The 23157-nt window shown below is 45.7% G+C and overlaps 7 protein-coding genes across 7 annotated transcripts, besides 2 other annotated features; 3 read left to right on the top strand and 4 right to left on the bottom strand.

Annotated features, from left to right (window-relative positions):
• Nucleotides 1-338: 338 nt before the first annotated feature.
• CTRU02_211240 (sirq protein) lies at nucleotides 339-1597 on the bottom strand (the record flags this gene model as incomplete). The annotated part of the gene is made up of 2 exons (XM_036720264.1): nucleotides 339-1089; nucleotides 1146-1597. 2 exons carry the CDS (start codon nucleotides 1595-1597, stop codon nucleotides 339-341), a joined length of 1203 nt encoding a protein of 400 aa, XP_036588007.1.
• Nucleotides 1598-2225: 628 nt separating this feature from the next.
• Nucleotides 2226-2345: a sequence feature (Protein overlapping with rRNA (CTRU02_211239, KAL0934440.1) was converted to a misc_feature.).
• A 1331-nt stretch (nucleotides 2346-3676) lies between these two features.
• Nucleotides 3677-4442, bottom strand: CTRU02_211238 (uncharacterized protein; the record flags this gene model as incomplete). The annotated part of the gene is made up of 4 exons (XM_070205592.1): nucleotides 3677-3826; nucleotides 3885-4043; nucleotides 4106-4351; nucleotides 4401-4442. 4 exons carry the CDS (start codon nucleotides 4440-4442, stop codon nucleotides 3677-3679), a joined length of 597 nt encoding a protein of 198 aa, XP_070060835.1.
• Nucleotides 4443-7041: 2599 nt separating this feature from the next.
• CTRU02_211237 (uncharacterized protein) lies at nucleotides 7042-8374 on the bottom strand (the record flags this gene model as incomplete). Its single annotated transcript, XM_036720262.1, has 5 exons — nucleotides 7042-7439; nucleotides 7495-7559; nucleotides 7612-7729; nucleotides 7789-8158; nucleotides 8222-8374. The coding sequence occupies 5 exons, from the start codon at nucleotides 8372-8374 to the stop codon at nucleotides 7042-7044; spliced, it is 1104 nt and encodes a 367-aa protein (XP_036588005.1).
• A 4065-nt stretch (nucleotides 8375-12439) lies between these two features.
• Nucleotides 12440-13789, top strand: CTRU02_211236 (salicylate 1-monooxygenase; the record flags this gene model as incomplete). Its single annotated transcript, XM_036720261.1, has 1 exon — nucleotides 12440-13789. One exon carries the CDS (start codon nucleotides 12440-12442, stop codon nucleotides 13787-13789), a length of 1350 nt encoding a protein of 449 aa, XP_036588004.1.
• Nucleotides 13790-15253: 1464 nt separating this feature from the next.
• Nucleotides 15254-15355: a sequence feature (Protein overlapping with rRNA (CTRU02_211235, KAL0934436.1) was converted to a misc_feature.).
• A 1933-nt stretch (nucleotides 15356-17288) lies between these two features.
• On the top strand, nucleotides 17289-17694 carry CTRU02_211234 (uncharacterized protein; the record flags this gene model as incomplete). The annotated part of the gene is made up of 2 exons (XM_070205591.1): nucleotides 17289-17418; nucleotides 17468-17694. 2 exons carry the CDS (start codon nucleotides 17289-17291, stop codon nucleotides 17692-17694), a joined length of 357 nt encoding a protein of 118 aa, XP_070060834.1.
• A 1792-nt stretch (nucleotides 17695-19486) lies between these two features.
• CTRU02_211233 (Zinc-regulated transporter 1) lies at nucleotides 19487-20557 on the top strand (the record flags this gene model as incomplete). The annotated part of the gene is made up of 1 exon (XM_036720259.1): nucleotides 19487-20557. The coding sequence occupies one exon, from the start codon at nucleotides 19487-19489 to the stop codon at nucleotides 20555-20557; it is 1071 nt and encodes a 356-aa protein (XP_036588002.1).
• An 893-nt stretch (nucleotides 20558-21450) lies between these two features.
• Nucleotides 21451-22173, bottom strand: CTRU02_211232 (uncharacterized protein; the record flags this gene model as incomplete). The annotated part of the gene is made up of 1 exon (XM_036720258.1): nucleotides 21451-22173. The coding sequence occupies one exon, from the start codon at nucleotides 22171-22173 to the stop codon at nucleotides 21451-21453; it is 723 nt and encodes a 240-aa protein (XP_036588001.1).
• Nucleotides 22174-23157: the final 984 nt, after the last annotated feature.

Below are 23157 nucleotides of genomic sequence, written 5' to 3'. Positions count from 1 at the left end.
TGTAATACTATTTCCATGTCGAATAATTAGATGCTTTTAAGCATTACAGACTGCAATATGTATTAGGATGGAAGAAAACTCTTGTCACGTTACCCTAAGGATTCAGAACCGTATCCCTTTAACATTGATTTTCACTGAACATACTAAATCAAATATATATATTCCAGCCTTATAACACGTATCTTAAAAATCTACTTAGAAACGCAATTTTTGAGAATGTTTTTGTTGCGCATAATCGTGACAAACACTGATATATGAAACCATCATGTTCACGCATGATGATTTTTAGGAACAGCAAGCAAAAGCATTTCTCTGTCGTATCTGTCCAGCACTATCATTTACAATGGCGGAAGCTGCTTGGCAGCCCTCATCCGCTCCCAAGACAAGACATAGCTCTTCACAGTATCAATCTCCTCAAGAAATCCCACCTCACGGGACCTCGAGAGATCGTAATGCCTGTCAAAATCAAAATCAACCAACATGAAGTGAAGAAAACCCCATCCATACTGGTCAACGAGCTTCTCATTGACGCCGTGTTTCCTGGCAAGCGCCAACCACTCGTCCTTGTGCTCCTTGACAAAGTCCTCCATTTTCATCGAGTTGGCCACGGGGGCCTCGCCTACAAGCCCGAAATGAGAGCACAACCCCGGCCACACCTGCGACCACGAAACTGCCTTCCCGTTCGCAACGTTGAAGACGCCTCCGTGGCCGCATTTGTCGATGTTAACGGCAGCAAAGATTTCCATTCTGGACAAAATGTCCTGGAAAGTGTCCGAATGTCTCGAATAGTATCCGTGGTCACGGCCAGGAAAGGGAACGGTAGCGCCAGCGCCGTTAACGGCTCGATAGATGGTAAGGTAAATGCCGATGCCCTGAGCCATGTTCATCGGGTTGATGGTAGGAGTAAATCCCACGATTCCATCTGGTCGTATCTCAGAGAAGGTCCATGACTTGCCTTCCGACAGTTGTTTCAATCGGTCGTACTGGGTGTAGTAGAAGATGTTGCTGGCCCAGGGCTCCGGAATGCGGGGCAAGTCCTCTCGCAGGGGGACCTTGATGTCGAGCTCTTTAGGAAATTCAAGACCGTACCTATGTGTGAAAACCGTCAGAAACGTGCTGCGGAAGACTGGCACACAAACATGTACCCTTTACCGCCTGTCTGTAGGATAACAGCCTTCAAGTTGGGAGAGACCTGGTCAATGGCTGTGATAGCGATGTCTAACAAGTGTGTGTTTTTCTCCCTTAAACTTTGGAAATCGTTCGTCTGGATGTAGGCTGCTCCGATTTCAACATCTTCGTCATAATCCCCGTGATAAGATTGCTTCTCACCTGTGAAGAATGCATGTGTAACTGTATGAACGTCGGGGATTTTATCCTTGAGTGAATGCACCACCTCCTCCAGTGACTTGGTAAAATCAATTCCAGAAGCAATAAGAAGACGTGGGTCCGCGGGAATCTGGGCCTGTTCCAACGAAAGAGGGCGGTTGGTGGTGCCGGTGATGCGGGTGAAAGTAGTGGCACTGGGGTAGTTTCGGGCCTGATTTAGAAGTGACCAGCCCGAAATCCCTGAGGCTCCTAGAATTAGTGCGTGGGCCATATTTTTCGAGGTTTCAATCAATTTCGTTCCAATGTTGTTTTCAAAATTCCCGAAGTTCGAGTTGAGCGTGCCCAGTCTTATAAATCGAGAGTGTGCGTTGGGATGACTAAAATCGGGTCGGGATTTGGTTTCCGAAAACGCCGGTTAATGTCAATTTTCTCGCGATTCCTCATTCAGAAAACCTTCTCCACGTCATTTGGGACATAAAACAATCATTTAACTTGTCAGATACCTTAGGATTGCATGGAAGCTTGCGCCTAATTGCAAGCTGCATCCTTTCCATGACGGGCAGAAGTGGGTTGGGACTACAGACTTGCAACCATTAACAGCAACACAAATGCACAATTGGAATAATAGAGATTCTTCGTTACACAGCATTGTGAAAAGGAAAACGAGAAACCACGCTCTATCCCGACCTAGTGGATTTTAAGACGCAGTTACCGGTTGTACATCACAATACCTGTCGCAGTGAAGCTGGCTGTTAATTCGTTTAGCCACGATTGAAGCCTAGAAAGCTCTCTGCGTTCAAAGTTCAAGATTCAGTGTACACTAGGAAAAATGCAAAAAAGCAGATGCAATCAAATATATGAGCCTTTTCCATTCATGATAAAGAAAGCTGCGCAACTTGTTAAGTTACCTGTTGAAACTGGAGTCTGTGAGTGTGTAGGATAAATATCCTTTTGTCGCATCGTTTCGTCACATACGACCATACCCATTGGAAAACTCGGGATCCCGTCCGCTCTCCCATAGATAAGCCAATGAGGGCCGGATTAGTAGTTGGGTCGGTGACGACCAGCGAATACCTGGTGTTGTATGTTTTTTGCAGGTTTTTCCATTCCGCCGTGCGCGTTGGGTTGATCTTTTTGACCCACAAGCCTAGAAGGCAAAGCCAGTCCGACGATACAAACACCAGTTACAGTCAACTCATCTCCTAAATGGATATCGCTTGGTTCTATAGACTGTTATCGCAATACCGTTGTTCTTTCCTTATCTTTTACACATGCTGAACATCTTTTGTGATCAGCCACAGTAGCACTGAACTTCTTTGTCGGTTTGTGGTTCATAGTGTACAGGAGGGAGTCTCGGCAGATTATTGTTGGGTATCTGAGGTGCTTATTCCTCATTAAAAGACTTATAAGAGATGGCTTAGACCGTATCGCCTTTATACCTCGTATCAGAGAGGCTTGACTGTTATACATGAACATTCTCGCTGAAGGGGGTGGAGTTGACATTTCTCCAGCTTCGATCAACCTCGATAATTACTCAGAGCGGAATTTAAACAATCTCCAACTATCAATACAGTTTTCAAGTCATTTCGTGCCACCGCTAGGACCCTTATTGGAAAGAATCTGAAGTCTATTGAGCTCTAATATGCGCGGCCACGTTTCCCAAGTGCTTCGCTGCTCTGAGCTGTCTTCGGCAACAGGCTTTCAGAGCATGAATATAGATATGGGTAACTCTGCCCCAGTCAAGCCTATTGGAGAAATACACATTATCAGACTGCCTTAAGCGAAACAGTTTCCGAATGCTCTGCTGTTGATAACATCACCGCTTCCTGTCTTGTGTATTCATACTCACCATGCTCTTTGTTCAAAGCAGCGGAATAGCTGATGAAAATGAGTTCATCAGAAAAGGAACCAATAATGGAAGCAGAGTTATAATTCCTCAGTCCAGTTTAAACCCAGTCATGTAATCAGATGCCCTTCAAAATTGAGTCACAGCTACCTACTGACATCGGTATTATTCAAGAAGGGTTATCGACGTGACGAGTAAGAGAGCTATCGCCGCGGCCCCTGTGTCAATTTCAACGCGCCTTTTATCACGAGCAGGTAAATATTTCTCATTGAAGACATGACGCGATTATGTCTTCAATGCCATAATTTATTCAGCATCATCCGGCAAAATCGTGTGAGAAATCAAGGTAAGTATACTTTGAGTGTCAAGGCACGACATGGTTAATTGTTCATAACAATCAGATTTACTACTGAGGGAAAACCGTTTGACGGATGAAAAACCCTACTTGGTGCTTATCCGTTCTCGTGCTAAGTTCTCAACCAATAATTTTAGGCCTGCGCATGTTCAACTAACAGCTCTGCTGTCCAAGTCCGATGAAGTGGGTGTTGAAGTCCCTACGACCAAAACCCGGCCAAAAACATCTTGGCACTTGGTGGCGATGGCGTTGATGTCGGAAGGAATACTTCTGCAATGCACTCTCCAAATAGCATTAAGCTTTGATAGGAAAACAGGTTAGCTACAGATCATCATCCAATATATGATTTTAACCTACCTTGTTGCAAAGGAACATGCCGCAGCCGTAGGAGCAACTAACGCGAGCGCACGCATTCGGCTGAACGACACACCACTTGTCTCCGGCTCTTCCCAGAGACACCATGCCATCGATGCACTGATTCCAACTGCCAATGCGCTCGCCCCAGTTACAGCTGACCTAAACCACGAAGCGATGACTATCAGTACTCATATCTCGCAGGAAACACGGATTATACCTACCGGAGCTCCCTGACGTTTCTCCAGGCCGAGTTCGACCGAGACATCTTCAGTCTCGTCGGCAAAGAGCTCTGGCTTGAGCGCCTTCATCTGGGCAACGGCACTCTGGTACGTGCCACTGAAGACTTGGTCTCCGAAACGCTCGTCGATGACCTGGAGGTCAACAATGGGCATGTCCTCTATCTCTTCGGCAGTTCGGATAGACAGTCCATCGGTGTTGTGTGCAGTGGGCACAGCGACAGCGGCGACCTGTACACTTAGCTAAGGAGGCAGAAGGTGGCAGCAGGATGAGACATACAAATGAAGCGCAGAGTGCGATGATAGGAAGAGCGGCCTTCATGTTGATAATTCAATGGAGATTTGAGGGTGCGTATGTGTGATGCTTGCTGTTGAATTGTGCTGGAGTGTCGAGAGGGAACAACGAGTTCCATTGCAGACTGGGTGCCTACTTATACTTTTCTGAAATCATCAAGCCAGCAACTTCTTCAATCACTTTCACGAACTAACTACGTGCTGTATCACCTGTGTAATAACTAGACTAAGCTCTCAACGTCAAGATTGATCACGGTATTGGCTCCACTCTTACTGGGCAAAGCTGACAAGCATGGCGATGATGCATCGTGTATAACGGGCTTGGCCCCATAATGGCGGTGTTATCACGATCTTGGAAGTCTTTTTCAGTCAGCGCTAGTTCGTACTATGTTCTCGGCTGCGTAACTTATAACGAACAGAGAAAACAGGTCGCGAGGGTCTTGGGCCAGAGTTGAGAGTATCGAATTCACTGACTGTGCTGTTCTTGCCAAAACTGGTAAAGTGTGACAGGGTTCAAAGAGGCAATGCTCGCAAGCAAGAACAAGTACACTTCGAGTCAAGCGGCAGGCAGCCGGACCAGTAATACTAAGGCCCAGTTTTTAATGCACCAAGATATTTCTAACTTATCACTTGCCTCAACTCATTCATTAGGGGCGACAAGGTCAAGAGACATTGTTAAGGTTTGGGATGAATATGACAGGGTCTATTTATCGTTTGTCACGATTTCATCATCCTCAATATAGTAGTAAATTAAAAGTTTTACAATACATATTCAGATCTACAGGTGCCCTCGATTTTACTTCCAATTTTCCCCTTGGACTGTTCGGTACGGCCGTAAGATGCGAGACATTTTCTCCCAAATACCCAAAGTAGGTTAGTTGTACCTTACTACCCTGATCTCAGCGCCGCTGCTGTGCCCGACGCCAAGAGCAGTGGAGCTTTGCGGCCGTCTTCTCCAACACAGCCTGCCAAGACTCCGTTAATGGTATCATGAATAAATAACGCTTGTGGCTGGAGAAGATGTCTGGTCTGTATTAGTGGTTAGTTTCTAATTCTTACTCTTTCATGTGGCTTCCGAATAGACGGATGAAACGGGCCCCAAAACTAATTTCACCAACTGAATCAGTCTTTTCTCCTATAATAACTATGAGGATAGAGGTTCTTATTAATGGATTCAAACTTGTTAACATTGGTTGTGTTTGGTTCCTAGCTCAGCTTTGGTGATATCAAACTGCCAACCTAGTCGCTGCTTACCACGTCCTGGCATGGCATATGCAGGCGACATATCAATGCTCGATTTGTTCATTATTGCGGAAATACTCCAATTTATCCCTAGTCCTGCCTACAAACGGTAAAAACAAGTACTTGTCCATAACACACAACATTGTGTGGTTAGCGCAGCTACGCCGCAAAGCAGCCTAATCTTGCCTGTAGGGAGGTCTTGGCGTGCAACTAGGAACAAGAGCCAAGAAAGCCAGAATTTATCAGAATATAGCAGTTTCCAGAGGTTCTATGGCCATAAGGGGAGGCAGATACCCGGCCATCCCGATATTCTTTGTATGGATAAGCAAACTTAGGCTTTGTACCAATAGCTGGACCTTAGATACTAGGAACCATCTAAGCACCAGTAGTCGAGTCGTCTTATCCAAGCCTATCCCAGCTACTGCCATTGGACAACAGGTATACATCATGGGGATACTATCCAAGCATACGCTGATAGTGCGACTTTTGTCGAACGATGAAAACTGTGTGGTCAATATTTGGAGAAGGAGTGGCTTGAAAATGGATCGATCTGTACCTGTTATCTTGTGGCAGTCGATGGGTTATCGCAAATGATTCAACTCATGGCCCACCTCAACCGCAGCAAATTTGTCCAGTGTCAGCCAGGGGCAACCGACATCATGGGTTAAGAACAGCCACGGTATACTGCAAGGCCGGCTCACTGAACGCTCCAAACAGTGTGTCTATTGCCGTATAAAAGTCATCGCTGGAAAATGACTCGGAGAGTTGTTCGTACAAGCGATCATCAATCAGCGCGGTTTCATGGTGAAACCGTCAAACACGGAGGGGGGTTGATGATCAACACGGCGTTGCCCGTCGAAAACGGGTAAAACCTCCTAAAACCAAAATCATTTTGAGGAGACGACAAACAGTTTCTATCAAATAATCCCCTATAGAGTGTTGTATGGGCTTTTACAGCCTGTTGTTGTAATAGAATCATTATCTCCGCCTTCCGATTGTTTTTTGATGTTTAATTGGTAGCTATGAAGTATCTGCAAGAGCATCGTGATCCTGATGGTCGTTGTCCGATTCCATAATCTAAGGTTAGCCAAATGGACATTAAAGTCTGCATAGCGAATTTGATAAGTCGAAGGATATTAGCATGGCAGGAATCAAATGTGTAGAGGTCAGAATCAACAGAATCAACACAACAATAGAACAAGGCCCAAGTGCGTGTAGACTCGGCCAAAACATCTACTACTTTATTGTTAGCCATGTGATTCACTGTCCATTGTACTAGGAGCGCATTGAAGGAAAAATCGCCCGAAATCGATCGTGATGAGGTGGAACCAGATTATCTTGCCAGGCGGTTCCTTCGAGACGGACAACTTTCGATGGGGATTTTATTACACCATACGGTTCATGCGGTCCATCTCATAACTCCCATTATGCCCCTCATAATCACTCCGCGTGTCATACTGCACAACAACCTCATTGGTCCGGATAATCTTGCCAAATTCTGGTTCCTCGTCGTCTCCTAGAATGCTCTTGTCGCTTCGGTCATCCGCTAGCTTGTCCTTCTTCTTAACCGAACCCTTTCGTGTTGTTGTCGTTACCGTTACGGTGTTGGAACGGGTGACACCGAAACGAGACCTGTCGGTTTGGGTGCCTGAAGAGCCGCCGTAGTATTTCCGAGCAGTGCTTGCAACCTCTCGCACTAGGACGCGAAGGACGGGGATAGAAGCAGCGACAATGGTGACGCCAGACTCCGCCGTTCCCCAAATGACAAGCTCACTACCATCGTCTATCATTCACGTTAGTCATTTTGTTCTTGGGTGGGCTAATAACAACAGACGTACAGGTGAAGTCGCCAGAAAGCAGGGTGGGAATGGTTGTGCACTTGACGATAGCAGTTGCGCCAGCACTGGAAAATAAGGTTAGCCGTCGCCTTAAAAACACAGATAGATTATACCCACAAAAGCCCCATGCTCATAGCAACGCCAACGCCGATCTTCTCTTTCAACTTCATCTGCAGTCCCCAGATCAACTTCCATGGCAGCATCGCAAGAAGGATGTCCATGAATGCGGAATAGGCTGTGGATAATCGGTCAGAACCAATCGACTGGGGATTATATAGAGTTAAAAAAACTCACCAGCAGCGAAAACACCATAATAAGTCGCAATCTTGGGATCCCAACACCTTCCTGGGAGGTCGGGGTGCCAGTTCTTCTCAACCGGACTACATTGAACCCAGCCAGCCATTGCGTTCAGTGCCATGAGCAAGTTCATAGATATGATGGCAAACCAGATGAGGTTCCTTGTCCAGCCTTTGCCTTCAATCCGAAGAAGGGTCATTGCAAAAGAGGTTTTGCTCCATACAGCCGCCGAGATCGAAACGGTACTCGAGACCTGACTGTTGAGGCCCATCGCGGGGAAATTGACGGGGTTGACCTGAAAGACATGTTTGCCGAAGCCGAGCGAGACGTTTACAGAGCTAAGCACCGCTGAGACAAACAAGGCGAGCTGTTGATTGCATGTTGTTAGCTTTCAAAAGCTTCAAGTAGGAGACATTTTCTTCCAGCGTACCCATGATGCTATGAGCACATGATCGTCCCACCACAGTCCACGGTGTTTCTTAAACTTGCAATACACTCTTAAAGAGAGGAAGAACAGCGAAAGTCCAACCTGGGACCAAACCACCGCATTGATCGTTGGGCCGTAGTCCTCTGGCCTCCCCATTTGACCAGTCAAATGGGCAAGGGTCGTCTTGGGCCCACGCACGTACCAGACGTCTAAAGATGATAATGAGAGTAACAGGCCAGCCGTTTAGGTAGGGAAAAATCGCAAAACGGGGCAAAAGGATATCAAGGAACGACAGGGCAGCGAGCGACGGGGTATCAAAGAGTAAATAGATACAAAGAAGGTGAAAGTGGAAAGGAACGTAAAACACTTGAACCCACAACGCGCGTGTGGGGTTTGACGCTGGAAATATGAGCATCGGGCGATTTGATTGTCCACTCTCGGTTCAGCCTTCAGCCTGGTTCATCTACTAGGGGCCATGGGAAACACCATTCCACTCTACTTCAAATTACACTGGCCTTTCCCCGGTAGCCTCGCAGGTGCCGACGATCAGATTGGGAGGATGAGACGATAATCACGCAGAAGTTCTGTCTGAATGGAGGGCTGTCCCCGGTTTCAGATAGGGAACCCGGGGTAAAAGAAGGATGGCCTTCTAGAAAACTGGAAGAATTTTCTGCGCCGGTGTAGTGGCTTCCCATGCCGTGTGTCAGGAAAGCGGAACCCATTCAGTTGGGCATGACAGATTACCGGACGTCTTTCATGGGCTGGACTAGCTTTTGTCGTGTGCGTCATGCATGTGCATGCCACGTTCCGCGTAGTGGGGGATGAACGGTGAGACGGCAAAGCCATGACTCGAAGTCCAAAGAAAGTTGGCTGTTTTCTGTCACTCCTGCGGGCACAAAGCCGCTTGGCGAAAACGGGAAGTTTTCGGAGAACTTGTGGTCTGTCTCTCTTGTCAGGGTCGAACATTCAGGAAACATTCGCTGGGAAGTTTTACTTGCCGAGCGCGAGGTGGTTACAGCTTGGAAAATTCGCCGTTTTAGGTAAACTGCGCCTCTCGTCTCTGTTAAATTGTCGCGTTGCACGCCAACAACCTAGCAGGGATTGAAGTCCGGAACTCGCCTTAGCCCAATACTTAAAAATGCTAAATGAAGAAGGTTCCATTGACGTGCGCATATGTGCCATGCACATGTGGTAGTCAAGGTTCTGGATGTCCAATGTTTCTCTGCCATATGGCTAGACCAGATGGCAACGACAGAACACGCGACAAGTCCCCTACTCTGTCCTAAGGTAAACACAGTATGGTTCATTTCTCTGAGTGCCACGAAACTGTACAAGAGAAAATCATATGTTGGCAGTTCTCAGGCCCTACCGCTCTTCCCAGGGTCCCTGCCAGTCCGCGATCTGTGCAGGGATGTCGCCCGAGTCAGAAACTTCAGGGCTGCAGAATGGTAATCATCCGCCACCCGAGACCGGGTCAGCTGGCAGACGCATGAGTGTACGCCGTCTCAGGGTGTCAATGCAGACAGGGAAGAACTCTTGTTGCTCTTCATCCGTCGAACAGAAGTTCAGCAAGCTGCAAGGACGTTGCACCCCTGGACCAATCGTATTGTAGGGCTGGTACAATGGAGAACGGCGTTTCAACTGATGTTATTTCGTCACCGGCTGCTATTTAAAGGTGGATCGATGGATATCAATCTTTCGGTATGGCCGTTCTGCATAAGTACAAGCAAGTTGCCTGCACCTGTCAATTCCATTTTCTGAGGTGAATCGGACGCCGAGCTGCCACGCGAACTTATGCCTCCAGCGATTCGTTCCCTCTGATGAAGCTTCTTACAAGGTCTTTTTGAAGGTCTTGAGCGTAAATCGTAGAATTGCTAATCTATGTACGAATAGCACCCGTTCAGACGAAAGCCTTCAACCAATGAGCACATCGAAATAACATGGCCAGTGCTATTCAAGCCTTCACTTGGAGGCATCAAATATAATTGTGTACATCACTGAAAGTTGCGTAATGCAAGTGCGTCTAATAGTAACCACTACTATTCTCCGGCGATGAGGCAGAAGATGTCACGGTGGCTTTGCTGTGTCTTCTCACATGTGTTGGTGGTAGCCTTACACACTAGAAATGACCACATCCTGTGAAGGTAAAGACTGTCGTAGGCCTCGAAACTATCCTCATATAGCGAGGGGACAACAATGACGAGAGTTACAGTTACTCCCAACAATGCGATGTTATTTCATGATTAAAGCCCGCGATGACTTTTTCAGGCAGTTGTTATGGATAACCATAACTAAACTATTACTCAACAGCGTCAAGTTTCTTTCTGTTTTGTCTTTGCCTCCCGACTTCTTTCTCTCGCTGAGGCTTGAAGTATGTCAGATGTCACTAAAAGTTACAGTCTTGGCGACAGCTACGTTCTAGATCACTGAGGGTACTGTACGGCTAAATACTGATCTGTCAGAATATCACCAAAGCAAGGAATTTTGCCTTACTCAATCGATGTGCTTTAAGAAATGGGGATAGAGTTCAACGCAAATCCAACGTTGATGCTGCGATCGTTGTAGACGCATGTTATGTGCTCATACCTATCCTTGCATTCTTCTAGACGCCATCAATACGTGGCTCAAGCTGCCATCCCTCCTTGTATAGAATTCAAGATATCTAATTCATTAACATCTCCCACATTGCACTTTTAGATGGTTTACACCTTGCCGTTGTAAAGCGTACTGGCATGTCTATTCATACGTCATCAGCTAATGGTGAATTGGTTCTGGTGTATCAGGCAAAAGTCTTTCAATAGGCGACCTATATTTATCGTGTGTTACACATTGACGATTATATTTTTCCTTTACTCTATGTATCATATGATGATGTGATAAACACTCAACTTCGCTATGTCGCACTGATTGAAGCAAGGAAGAAGAAGTGGTGAAAGGCTTCCAAACGCTTGACATTGCCTAACAATCTAGCGGTAGGACAAATCACAGTCATCGACTACTTAGCTGGCAATGCAGATGTCCTGTTTGGTTTGGCGCAACTGTTCTTCTACTATAACCCAAAACTTTGCTGGGCGGTTGGCTTGAAAAATTCCATCCGCCTGAAGTTGCAAATGTCTCTTCGAAAGCGGAGACAAGATGCTCTCGGAACTACTCCATATGCAAGTCTGTATAATCCATAATCCCAGATCTCTCCACTTAGCGACTGAAGGCGGATGATTTCAAACCTTAGTGTGCGCAAAGACAAGCATTGAACGAGCAGGCTTATAACTGTATGAAATCTTGTACATTTGATTGATGTTACGTTTGTTGGGGGGGAGCATCCAACGTCGGCCATTGAAACGTATTTTGATGTTTTCTCAGAAGATCTAGAGATACCCTCTTTCACTGGGCTATAATTGGCGCAAAACATCTTGGCTATCACTCTGGACCTGAAGCTATGGCAAGACGACAAACCAAAAACTATTCTCAGATTCTCAGTAGGTCCCGTTCTGGTACTGATCCATATCCATCAGCTACAGTATAAGAGAGGAGCTTGAAAGAGGTAAACCGGTTTTGAGATTGTGAGGTCATAATAAAGTTGAGCAGGGGCTCTTGAATGAGAGAACTCAAGTCGTATTAGAAAATGGAAACGAAGTGGGTATCAACAACTGGCAAGCCTGGGGCGTACAATACGGGGACGGGTGAGTGAGGGGTAAAAGAACAACAACACCACTCTTGTAAATTATTCTGGGGGGAACCCCTCATTAACAGGGGACTTGAACTTCCAAGACACTAGCGAGAAGAAAGGCCTTGAAATGTATGCCTAACGTTTTACTGATCACTACACTAGAGATGGACAAAACGTATGATGGCGCGAAAACACTTCTAAACTAACACGCATTTCAAGCCACTCCAATTCAACTAAAGCGTCTCGGCATAAGCTGCTTGCTCAAGAGAAAGAACCTACTATTTTCCAACATCACACGATCTAGGGTGAGCGGGGTGAGCAAGGCGGTCGTGGTGGACCGAGAAAAAAATCTGCTCCATAGCACGGCATCTAGTTTCGGCAGTCATCAATCCCCACCGTCTCCGAATTTCGGAATACTGTGGCAAAGGGGTAGTTGTAAGGCGACAGAATACAAAAACAAATAGTAATCTTTAACTGACAACCCATGACTCTATAAGTAACTATTTCTATCGTCACTATTCTGTAATCGGTGTGTTTCCACATAACACGACAGGATGCCCTCACATCGACACCCCCAGCCCAAGATTATCATAGCAGGCGCCGGCATCGGTGGCCTAGCAACGGCCCTATCACTTCACGCCGCTGGTTTCACAGACATCCACATTTTCGAGTCCTCGTCTCAGCTCACAACTCTCGGCGTCGGAATCAATGTACAGCCCTCCGCTGTGCTTATTCTTCGAAACCTCGGATTACTTGAAGCTCTCCAAAAGACTGGAATCAAAACTCAAGAGCTAAACTTCTACAATCGCCATGGACACCAGATCCTCAGTGAGCCGAGAGGCATCAAAGCAGGCTACGGGGTTCCGCAGCTTAGCATTCACCGTGGTGAAATTCAGATGCTTCTTCTGAGCGCAGTCAAAGAACGACTAGGCGAAAGCTCAATCAACCTCAACCACGCCCTGACAGGCTTCACCCAAGACTCAGAAAGCATCACTGCCGAGTTTTCGCAGCGAAGAGACGGCACGCCGGCTGCACAGCCTACCGTGACCGGCGATATCTTGATAGCTGCCGACGGAATCAACTCAACTGCAAGAAAGATCCTCTATCCGAATGAAGGACCGCCCCGATTCTCTGGCCGTATGCTCTGGCGTGGCTGTTTGGAACGCGACCCCTATCTCACAGGGGCTTCGATGGTGTGGGCTGGCCATGCAGACCAAAAGTTCATCGCGTATCCTATCAGTCAAAGATCAGCGGACAAAGGCAAGAGTCTTGTGAACTGGATCGCCGAGCTCAGGATCAGAGACAAAGATGACAAAGATCTTACACCCCCTCAGACAGATTGGACGAAAGCCGTCGATAAATCTGTGTTCGAGCGCCCGTTTCACGGCTGGCGTTGTGGTGGTCTCGACATGAAGAACCTGATTGACGAGACTGACAAGGTATTCGAGTTCCCCATGAGTGACCGTGATCCGGTTGAAAAATGGAGCTTTGGCCGTCTTACCCTCCTTGGTGATGCTGCCCATGCCATGTACCCCATCGGCTCTAATGGCGCATCCCAAGCTATTATCGATGCGGAGAGTTTGGCTAAAAAGCTTACCGAGAGCATGGGAGATGTGGAGACCGCACTGAAGGCTTATGAGTCGGAAAGGCTACCAGCTACAGCCAAGATTATAATGGCGAATAGGGCTAATGGACCGGACCACGTGCTTCAAATGTGTGAAGAGCGGGCCCCGAACGGCTTCGAGAATGTGTATGATGTGGTACCAAAGGAAGAGTTGGAAGCCATCGGCAAGGTTTACAAGCAGGTGGCTGGATTTGAGATGAATAGTGTCAACAAAAAGGCCAAGGAAACGGAGAAGGTCAGCGAAGAACTAGGCTTGACCAGCCCAAAGGATTGGATATAAAGGCTCAATTTTGAAATAGATTCCCAGTAGAAAGAAAACTTTCACAAGTGAAAGCGAATTCTGTCGAAGCCACAAGACATTTAAGGCTTGCCAACCAGAGAGCCTGAGTTAAAAGAAAATTCTTGAATCGATAATGAAATGAACAGGGTCAAGTAAAACACTCCTCCTGTCAAGTCGTCTCTAAATTCATAGTACAGGAGAGTAACAGAGTTGATTTAGTTCTCAGTAGTATGAAATTGCCTTTGTCAACTATTCTGCTTGTCTGGTAATAATATAACGAATCTTGCTATAAGTGCTTGAATCAAATTTAACTGGTAGAAAAAGTTGTTTTACTTTCCATGGCGCCAATCGTTGATCTTATAGGATACATTTCAATGCGCGTTGGCGGGCTGTATCCACACGAAGTTTCTTCGTCAGCTACTAGAAAGTCAGAAACATGCTAATAAAAGAGCAACTTTTATTATGTAGGAACAAGGAGAGTAGTTTAAAACGAAACTAAAAGAAAAAAAGAATACATTTCGATGGTAGATAGCCTATGGGAATATGTAAGGACAAAAAAGGGCCGAACCGGGGTTTGAACCCGGGACCTCTCGCATGCTTGACAGCACTTCCCTGGGCTTACCCAAAGCGAGAATCCTACCACTAGACCATCCGGCCGATTACGTAATTTCTACAGATATAAGTTGGTTATATGAAGTCTGTTTTAATGTGCCCAGTCCTTCCGAGTCCTGATTCTCATGTTAGCTATCGTTCTTCATCCTAATAAAACAAGATCATAAAGATTAATTAGTTATTTATTTCTATAAGTCTACTACATGCTCTAGAAGCTGTTAAGGGCTTGATATCTTTCGAATAATAGGCATAAGAATCTTAATACAGCTTGCGCAATAATAGAGGGCATTGCGATAGGTTACACGCAATGGAACTCGACTTATCTTTCTTGATACTGCACAACGACATACGCAGAATAACGACGCTTGTTATATAAATCGTTCTGAATCAGTAGAAGTGGGAAAAGCAAACTGTTACAAGCATTTCCAGAGTAGTCAATATGCCTCATTGTTCTAGAGCAAAGTGAGTCAGAAAGAAGCAAATAGCACTTCGTATCCGGAGAAGAGAAATTACATAATCAAACAACGACAAGGACCTTAGTACCTTTGAGCCAATTAAGAGGGCCGAAGCTTTATTGAAGGAGTCCTATGGTGCTGGGTTCATTGGGCTTGAGGATAGTGTAAGAGGAAACGCAGCAGATCTGGCTGCGGAGGAAGGTTTAGTAACTCCCTCATGTTACTAGCGCTATGATGTTATTCATCGAGGGTATCTATCACAGGACATGTTGAGATCACTGCATCAACAAAGCAGCTAGAATAAACTTTTCGATGGACACAAAAAGGCTTTGCACCCAAGTATAGCTTTAATAATGCTTTTATTAGAGTGGGATGACTTGCATAGTTATTTTCAACTCTAGAACCTTTGCAAAGAACCATTAACAAGTGTTATTTTCACCACAAAAGGCACATACGACCATACCCACTGGAGAACTCGGGATCCCGTCCGCTCTCCCATAGATAAGCCAGTGAGGGCCGGATTAGTAGTTGGGTCGGTGACGACCAGCGAATACCTGGTGTTGTATGTTTTTCTATAACTTGTCTTTTGTTTGACCAGTAGGTTAGCACATCGCAGGTTTGAAAGGTATTTCAGTCACAATATGACCTAGCAGCAGGTCAACAGCTTCATTTTTGGCTTGCGCAAGCCGGCGCTCAATGTCATATAATGATGGCTGGGAATCATGATGCGGTATCCATTTATTGCGTGTTGAAAACCTCGGCTGACTTGAACTGTCGTGTATCAACAGTCCAAATCTTCCCCAGTTGGAGGTTAGAATCAATCAATACACTCTAGCCACCGAAACGACATTCCGTACGCGTCCTAATATCCCTCAGAGATGATGATTCCGCCCACTTCAATTGCAAGCGCTGTAAGGATCTCCCTCGCCACACTTGCAAGCGCAACCACCACAGGCAAACTCGCAGTACCAGTACTGAGTTGGGGACTGCCAGTGAGCACCACACTGTCCCGAACACACAATGGCGGTGGCAGATGTGGCAAGCATGCCGATTACAAGGCTGGCGATAGCAATGCCCTTCATGTTGAAGTCGAGTGGTCTATAAAAGTTAGCGCTACTGGATGCATCAACCAATTCAAGCTTGTTTCTTACTTGAGGAGGGTTTGATTTTAAACACGCCTTCGTATAGAGGCATATAGATTGGGTTCTTGGACTGAATTGCACGTTCTTTGTGTGAGTATTTATAAAAAAACAAACGAGAGGTATCTTGGTACGAGTCCATCTGTGAGTAGACTGTCAGAAGAACATTTCGAAGGATCGTAAAGGATTGCACACCCTATGTAACTAAGTCTGCAGTAAGAAATAAAAAGTTGTCGGTAAAACCCAATCGCAAATGCCTACTATGTTACCTTCCCCTTCCAGTATTCCCATACCAAGCGTTTTAAATGTTACTGGAGGAAAAAAAGCAAGTTCGCTTCTTGTTGCACACCATCGTCATCCGTTCGTGGCTGGAGAACCGGAATTCTCTTCCCCATTGGTCTTTTTGAAATTCACTCGCTGCATCTAGTGGGACTATACGACGTTGTTATCACAGACAAGTCAAATTTTTTCACAAAAGAAGTTAAGCACCGTGTAGCAATAAATTATTATTCACTGTTATGACTACCACAACTTGTCAGTTTGAGGCATGCAGGTAAAGTGCTAAACAGGAGGTGACAAGGCGTAACCTTGTGAACTGAGATCTTTATCTCATGCCATATTCGTTGGCTCTTCCTTGCACATAATATTTAGGTTCTCCAAGTGCCAGCCGGCATTTTACTCTAGCCAATCACCAGGGTCTGTTAGGCGTTCTGGGTAGCTACGAAACCGATATTCTCCCAGGAGGAAGGTCTGACTGCACATCTTTACTCGACTTCTTGATTTTACCGGAGTTGTGTTCTCACTAATCATGAGTTAAGCATCTGCACGAATTTTTCTTAAAGCGGCTGCAGTCTGAAATGCGGCTATAATAGTGTCTAATTGGTTTGTTCGGATTATCGAATTGGTGTGCTCGGACTATAGATTTCTTACGCCTCTCTTGGCGGAAGCGGGGGTAGTATTGGCTTCATCAAGGATTGCACTCCATCAGACACCGAAGCATACTCCAACTCGCGAATATCAGTGGCTGATCCGTGGGTTGGTCAATTAGGGAATTACTCCTTTCATCAGGAAGGTGATGGGCTCGAAGAGGGTTTCAATGCCTACGACATTGGTTATTTAGAAAGAGAACTGCATTTATCTTGATTGGAGTCCCCTTAATATAAATACTTACCCCGACCCTCCACAGATTTCCCTATCTTTCAAATTGAACTACATCAAAGGTAGTTCGCCTCATCTTACATCGAGAACTTATATCTTTTCTTCATCCCTTATTAAATACTGATCCTGCCCAACATGCAACTTACCGTCTTCGTCACCGCCCTGCTTGCCTCTGTCGCTTCGGCCAGAACCTTCGTGTTGTACGAACACGCCAACTACGGTGGTGCATGGAGCACCGAAAACCGTGGCAACGATGGCACCTGCTGTACGTTGAAGATTCTCACATTCAAAAGTATACCGTTAATAGGGCATAGGGAATCTTAACGGCAAGGGCGACAAGACCAGCTCTGTTGGCGGTGACTCCGGATGCACCACCTTTTACCGGCAAGTATATTACTTAAACTCATTTGCTTTTTATATTACTGACGCTATGAACAGGGAGCGGGACTGTCAAGGTGCACAATGGCAGAACCGTGGCAGCGCGAGGACGGTTCCCGACTTCCTCAATGACCACATTTGGTCATTCCGCAACCAGTGTTAATGCAATTCTTGTTTATGGCAACGTTGCTCTCGATACAAGCTTCCTAGACTGTGACTAAAAAACTGGGACGTCGTCCTAGCTCTCGTATTCAAACTGGCATCTGTCACTCATTCGTGCACTTGCGTGGGCTTTTTGAAGTTTTACACAGTATTATGGGAGTCTACAACCAGTTTGTGTTGCTGAAAGTTTTGAGGGCTTGCAAAAACTACTTAGTTTATTGCAATTACACAAGGATAAAGAGCAACCGTGTTTAGTGAATGTAACTATTCATTGGTCAAGATACAGCTTACCCTCTGAATGCTATCCATTTTGTGCTTAACGTCGCTCAACATGCCAACATTGTGGAAAACTTAATTTGAATACGTATTTAATTACAAACTCATAAACCAATTACTACAGTGATTCTTTTACATGAGGTAGTATATGAGCGGTAAGATGCGATACACGTTCGCAAGTATGAACGAAGTAGAAAATATCACCTATTGTAGTTCGTCCGTAATATCTCGAACAGTCGTTAGATCTAGTATGTAGGCGAGTGGAGATGACCGACCAGACTTGGCTTTGCCTTGCTCGTCGGTGAATGTCATAAGCTGTCTTTCCTGTCACTGAAAATTGTCAATTGGCTGCCTTAGGGTGCACCTACTGCACCGAGGATGGGATGATCGACTGGTGATACTTGGCGTTGAACAGTAGCTAAAACGATTTACGAAGTACTTTATTACCGACTAAAATATTTTTCCCGAGAGAGTATCTTTACGGCAAGATTACACAAATGGATATATTGCAAATCTGCAAAGTTTTTTTTACTTCAGGAATGGGTGGAACTCTACTTTCAAAGCTGACCGCCATAGAATAAGCAATGCCAAGCAAGTCTCATGCCGAGTATGATGACGAAACATGACATATATGCCCCTTAAACTGGATCTGAATATGCTTATTGATGTCTTTGAAAAGTAGATCCATCAAACCTTTCACACGTCTTTTGAAAAAGGTGGATTCTGTTATAGATAAGCATGTTTAGATAAATGTTCTGTGGACTGGATACAATATTGATCGTGATGAATGAGACTATTGAGAGGGGCTGGCAGAGTGGCCTTCAGTGATTGAATAGTTACCCGAACGCCTTTCAACTGCCTGAGTGGAGATGTAAAAAGTACAGCCATTAGGTGCCGCAAAAAGTCTTCCTACTTTCGTTGAACTGGTGAAATCCAAGGGCAAAGATTAGTGACGCAATTTTCGTAGTACGCAAAGCAGCCTTTCAAACTGCCTCATCGTACCTTTTCCTTGTTTGACATGAGTAGTCTTTAGTGGAACTGGCTTTTACATACCCTTAAGCCAATTAGGAGTTTCTTATTTCCAAGATTCCAGGGTACGAATACAAACCATGTCCTTAGCTTCTTACCTTGGCACAAACTTATCGTTGCCGCTCTCCGATCATTAGCCAATGTCACCCACATATCCTTAATCGCTCCACTTGTGGCTGGCAGACGTCAATACGGCCAACGGCATATCGGCACATCCTCCGCAAAGAGCCTCAAACAACGGATGGACCGGCTCCTGCCCCACTCGGATAGTGATGCCGTAGAAGTCCATTTACGAGGCTCAACACCATCAAGGTTCTTGTACTGGCTTAGATAAATAGATGTAGTAACAAGCATTTGATCAAACCTAGCACATAATTCGACTCGTCCATAACATCGCCTTCAACTATTACACCAGCGTCAGCTCGCACAGGCTGCTTTTTATCGCCTCTTTCTTTGCATGAAAAAAGGTTTTAGCCAAACTTAGAAAAATGGTGTCAAAAATCGGCCCTGTTGTTGATCTGACCAAGGTCGACAAGTCGGAAGTCCTTTGTTATTACGCTATAAAGGACAACGACTATAGCGGTCACATAGGAGCACGAGTCTCGTCCATCTTTGTCATCTTGTTTGTCTCATCGGCATTCACCGTCTTTCCCCTCGTAGCAAAGAGGGTTAGAATATGGAGAATCCCTAAATCAGTCTACACATTTGCACGCTTCTTTGGTAGTGGAGTCATCATCGCCACTGCCTTCATACACCTGCTCGACCCGGCTTACAAACGCATCGGACCCGGAACGTGTGTTGGCGAGTCCGGAAATTGGGGTAGCTATTCATGGTGTGCAGCTATCGTTCTTGCTGCTGTACTTGGTATCTTCACACTTGATCTCGTAGCAGAGGTTTACGTTGAGAGGAGATTTGGACATGTGAAAGATACGAATGCAGCAGAGGTAATGATAGACGCAGGCCATCAAAGCAACATCCAGTCCTCTGAGTTTCTGAATCGCTCGGTCGAGCCGAAAGATGTAGTCGACCACGAGTTGGCCTCCACGGAAGATTCTGTGCGTATCAAACAGTTATTCTGGCAACAAATTACGGCATTTTTGATTCTCGAGTTTGGGATCATCGTCCATTCCGTCATCATCGGCCTGAACTTGGGGGTCACTGGCTCAGAATTTGCTACTCTGTACCCTGTTCTCGTGTTCCATCAGTCCTTCGAGGGTTTGGGTATCGGCGCCCGCATGTCGGCCATTCCCTTTGGTAAACGGACCTGGCTCCCTTGGATTCTTTGCGCAGCCTACGGACTGACAACACCAGTGTCAATTGCTATTGGCCTCGGTTTGCGTCACACTTATACACCCAAGTCAAAGACCGCGTTGATTATCCAGGGCGTTCTCAACGCTATGTCAGCTGGCTTGTTGATCTACAGTGCTTTGGTGGAACTATTAGCAAGAGACTTTCTTTTCGACCCTAATCGTACTACACGTCGATCAGGTCTTGCTTACATGTTCTTCTGCATGCTGCTTGGTGCTGGAATTATGGCACTGATAGGTTATTGGGCCTAATATCAACAGGAGGTTCTGACCAGGCTATAAGACTTCAGAAGCAATAATTAGAGGCGTGTCCGAAAAGATGATCTAGAAATAAGACATTCTTAATTGAAGTATCGAAACTCTTGTCCAGCCCCTAGACCATTTTAATAATCTCCATCAACCTGCAAAAGATTCATCTTAATAAGGTAAGTGTACAGGAGTTCCGAGGCAACGGCATGTTCCACAAACAGGCTGTTCTGAGTCCATCCGGTTATGTCCAGATCGTCCGTTGAATGTACGATATTATATTGCTAACATTCCGGGAAATTACAGCCAGGTAGAAGTCCGAAGGGGACACTATTCATCTCGAGCCTGCCCATTGGACTGCTCCTACTGGTAGTAGTTTGCACAAATCTACGTGAAAATCAATGTGCAATTGAATTAGCTTAAGCTTCGCGCAAACTAGGATGGCGGATGTCATAATACGTCTTGGTGATAGTAGTGGTATCTAATAAGTTTTGTCTTTAACTTGTTACACCGGGAAGTTGAGAGCATGTCTGAAACACAAATAGCAAATACTCTACAAGGCAATTGTTTGGGATGCTTTGCCCATATGGGCTCAGCAAGCCTCAACAGAAGAGCCGGATTACCTTAGCAAAGATGCAGGACATGGGCGTCAGCTTCTATGGAGCCTTCAGGGTGTATTAAAAGTCATGCCACGACTTAAAAGCCTTCGTTATTGTCACTAGTTACCAGACATTTCAATACACGAGCATGAGTCCTAGGAGCCTTTATTTCACCATCGTTGCGCAATATATCCAGCTTCTGGAGTAAAATCTGTAATAAGAACACATAGAGAAAAAATGTTTGATGAATTGTGGAGTTATTGGATCTTTGCTGCCTCCTAAGCTGTTGTCAGATCCAGCCTACCAAGCACCGTGTCTCTTGAAGTAAGCCGGTAATTTGGGCGCTCTCAACAAATGACAGGCTCCAACACCGGGCCAAAACTTAATATAAGGCTTGGTCCTCCACTTGCTTTTGTCATTCGGGACTACGACATCCTCACTGCAGTGCACAACATGACTCCAGGAAACAGCCATGCCGGGTACTAGAACCTCTGGAGTTTCCGGGCTCAACGTTGCGGCGGCTTGTGTGAGTACCTTCCACGCATTAAGACAATGCCCCTTGTGGTGGTTGACGCGATCATATGCTTCCCCGAACTCGCCCGACAAGATGTAAGAAAGATTTAGTGGGTGATTTTTCTCCTTGTCCCGGTATATCTGATGCACGGGATTGCGGATAAACTCGTCTGCGATGTCTTCGGCACTGCAGTACGGCTGGGTCCAGTAAAGAAGACCAGGGTCGTACACGCAGCCAGCAGCCTTGGCTTCCTTGACTGACTTGCCGCACTTGGAGATCCTAGCGATGTCGTCCCTGCGTTGAGCGTAGGTCTCTTCTAATGATGGCGTGGAGGGGTTCCATAGCAAAAGAATAGTAGTAGCCAGAAGAAAGCCGGTGATAAAAGCCGCAAAGTCTTGTGCTGCGATCTGGAACCTGGCGACGCTGCTAAAGCGACTCGTTTCCTGCACACTTGACGTTGATTCAAGATCATCGCTGTCTAGAGGTTCATAACTAGATACTGAAATCATTCTGATGAAAAAAGTAATGAGACTAATTATGTATGGCTGAAACAGGCGTTATGATCAAAAACCATCTAGCGCAGTGTATAGACATTTGTTGGAGTAAGTAGAAGCGGAGAGAGAGAGGAGAGTCAGCAAGATAAGCACAACCAGAGGGCTGGCACAGGCCATGCTGGATACAACAGTATGTATGATAAGACATGTACTATGCTTATATTGATCGATAAGTAATAGGAAATTGCCCTTTAATAATATCATGTTCTTTCCAATAGGTAGCCATGCCGTTTTCAAACGAACACCTTGTCCAATAATTGACCACCTTTCCAAGTCAACGATTGAGATTTTATAGGATAGGGCTTTGCTCCTGTCATGTATCCTATTTCTTGGCTTCTGAATTTTACTTCTTTCCATGCCACTTCTGCCAACACATTTGGGTCCTACCGCTTTAGCTATCATCTCACGAGACGGGGAACCTAATTGGATCGGCGCTAGTCCAATGCATGACGTTGAACATCTAGCGAATTCTGTTCCATCTTAAACCCGGTCTCAAGCTATTTGGTGTTTCACCCCGCGGGAAACGTATTTGCTTGATGTTCGAATCCCGCGAGAGTTTTGACGACTTAGTTTGAAAGTAAATGACACGGATTTGTCGCATGCAGCGATTAACCTAGTTCCTTACATTGTGATCTACGAAACGTCTAAAAGTGGTTCGTAGTTGTCAGGTGCCACATTCCCCCGTAACCTTTCTCCACACCACCACACTGTCTTTTTAGAGTTAAAGACTAAATTCAAACAGCCGGTTGTCGAGAGTGCTATTGCCAAGAAGGAGGGGTGCGTATATTCAATCTACCACTCGCACCGTGTTCTACGAACCCGGACAGCATATGCAACTGAGTGCTTATCTCGACCCTGAAACCTATTATTGCAGTATGATTTATCATGGATCCGTCTGTATATGGTCATTCTTTCCTACTTAACTCTGTTCCTCGCGAA

Source organism: Colletotrichum truncatum, assembly GCF_014235925.2.
Source record: "Colletotrichum truncatum strain CMES1059 chromosome Unknown Contig_0007, whole genome shotgun sequence".
In the NCBI taxonomy this organism is placed as follows: domain Eukaryota; kingdom Fungi; phylum Ascomycota; class Sordariomycetes; order Glomerellales; family Glomerellaceae; genus Colletotrichum; species Colletotrichum truncatum.
Note: the sequence above shows the minus strand (reverse complement) of the source record. Positions and strands in the feature narration are given on the sequence as shown.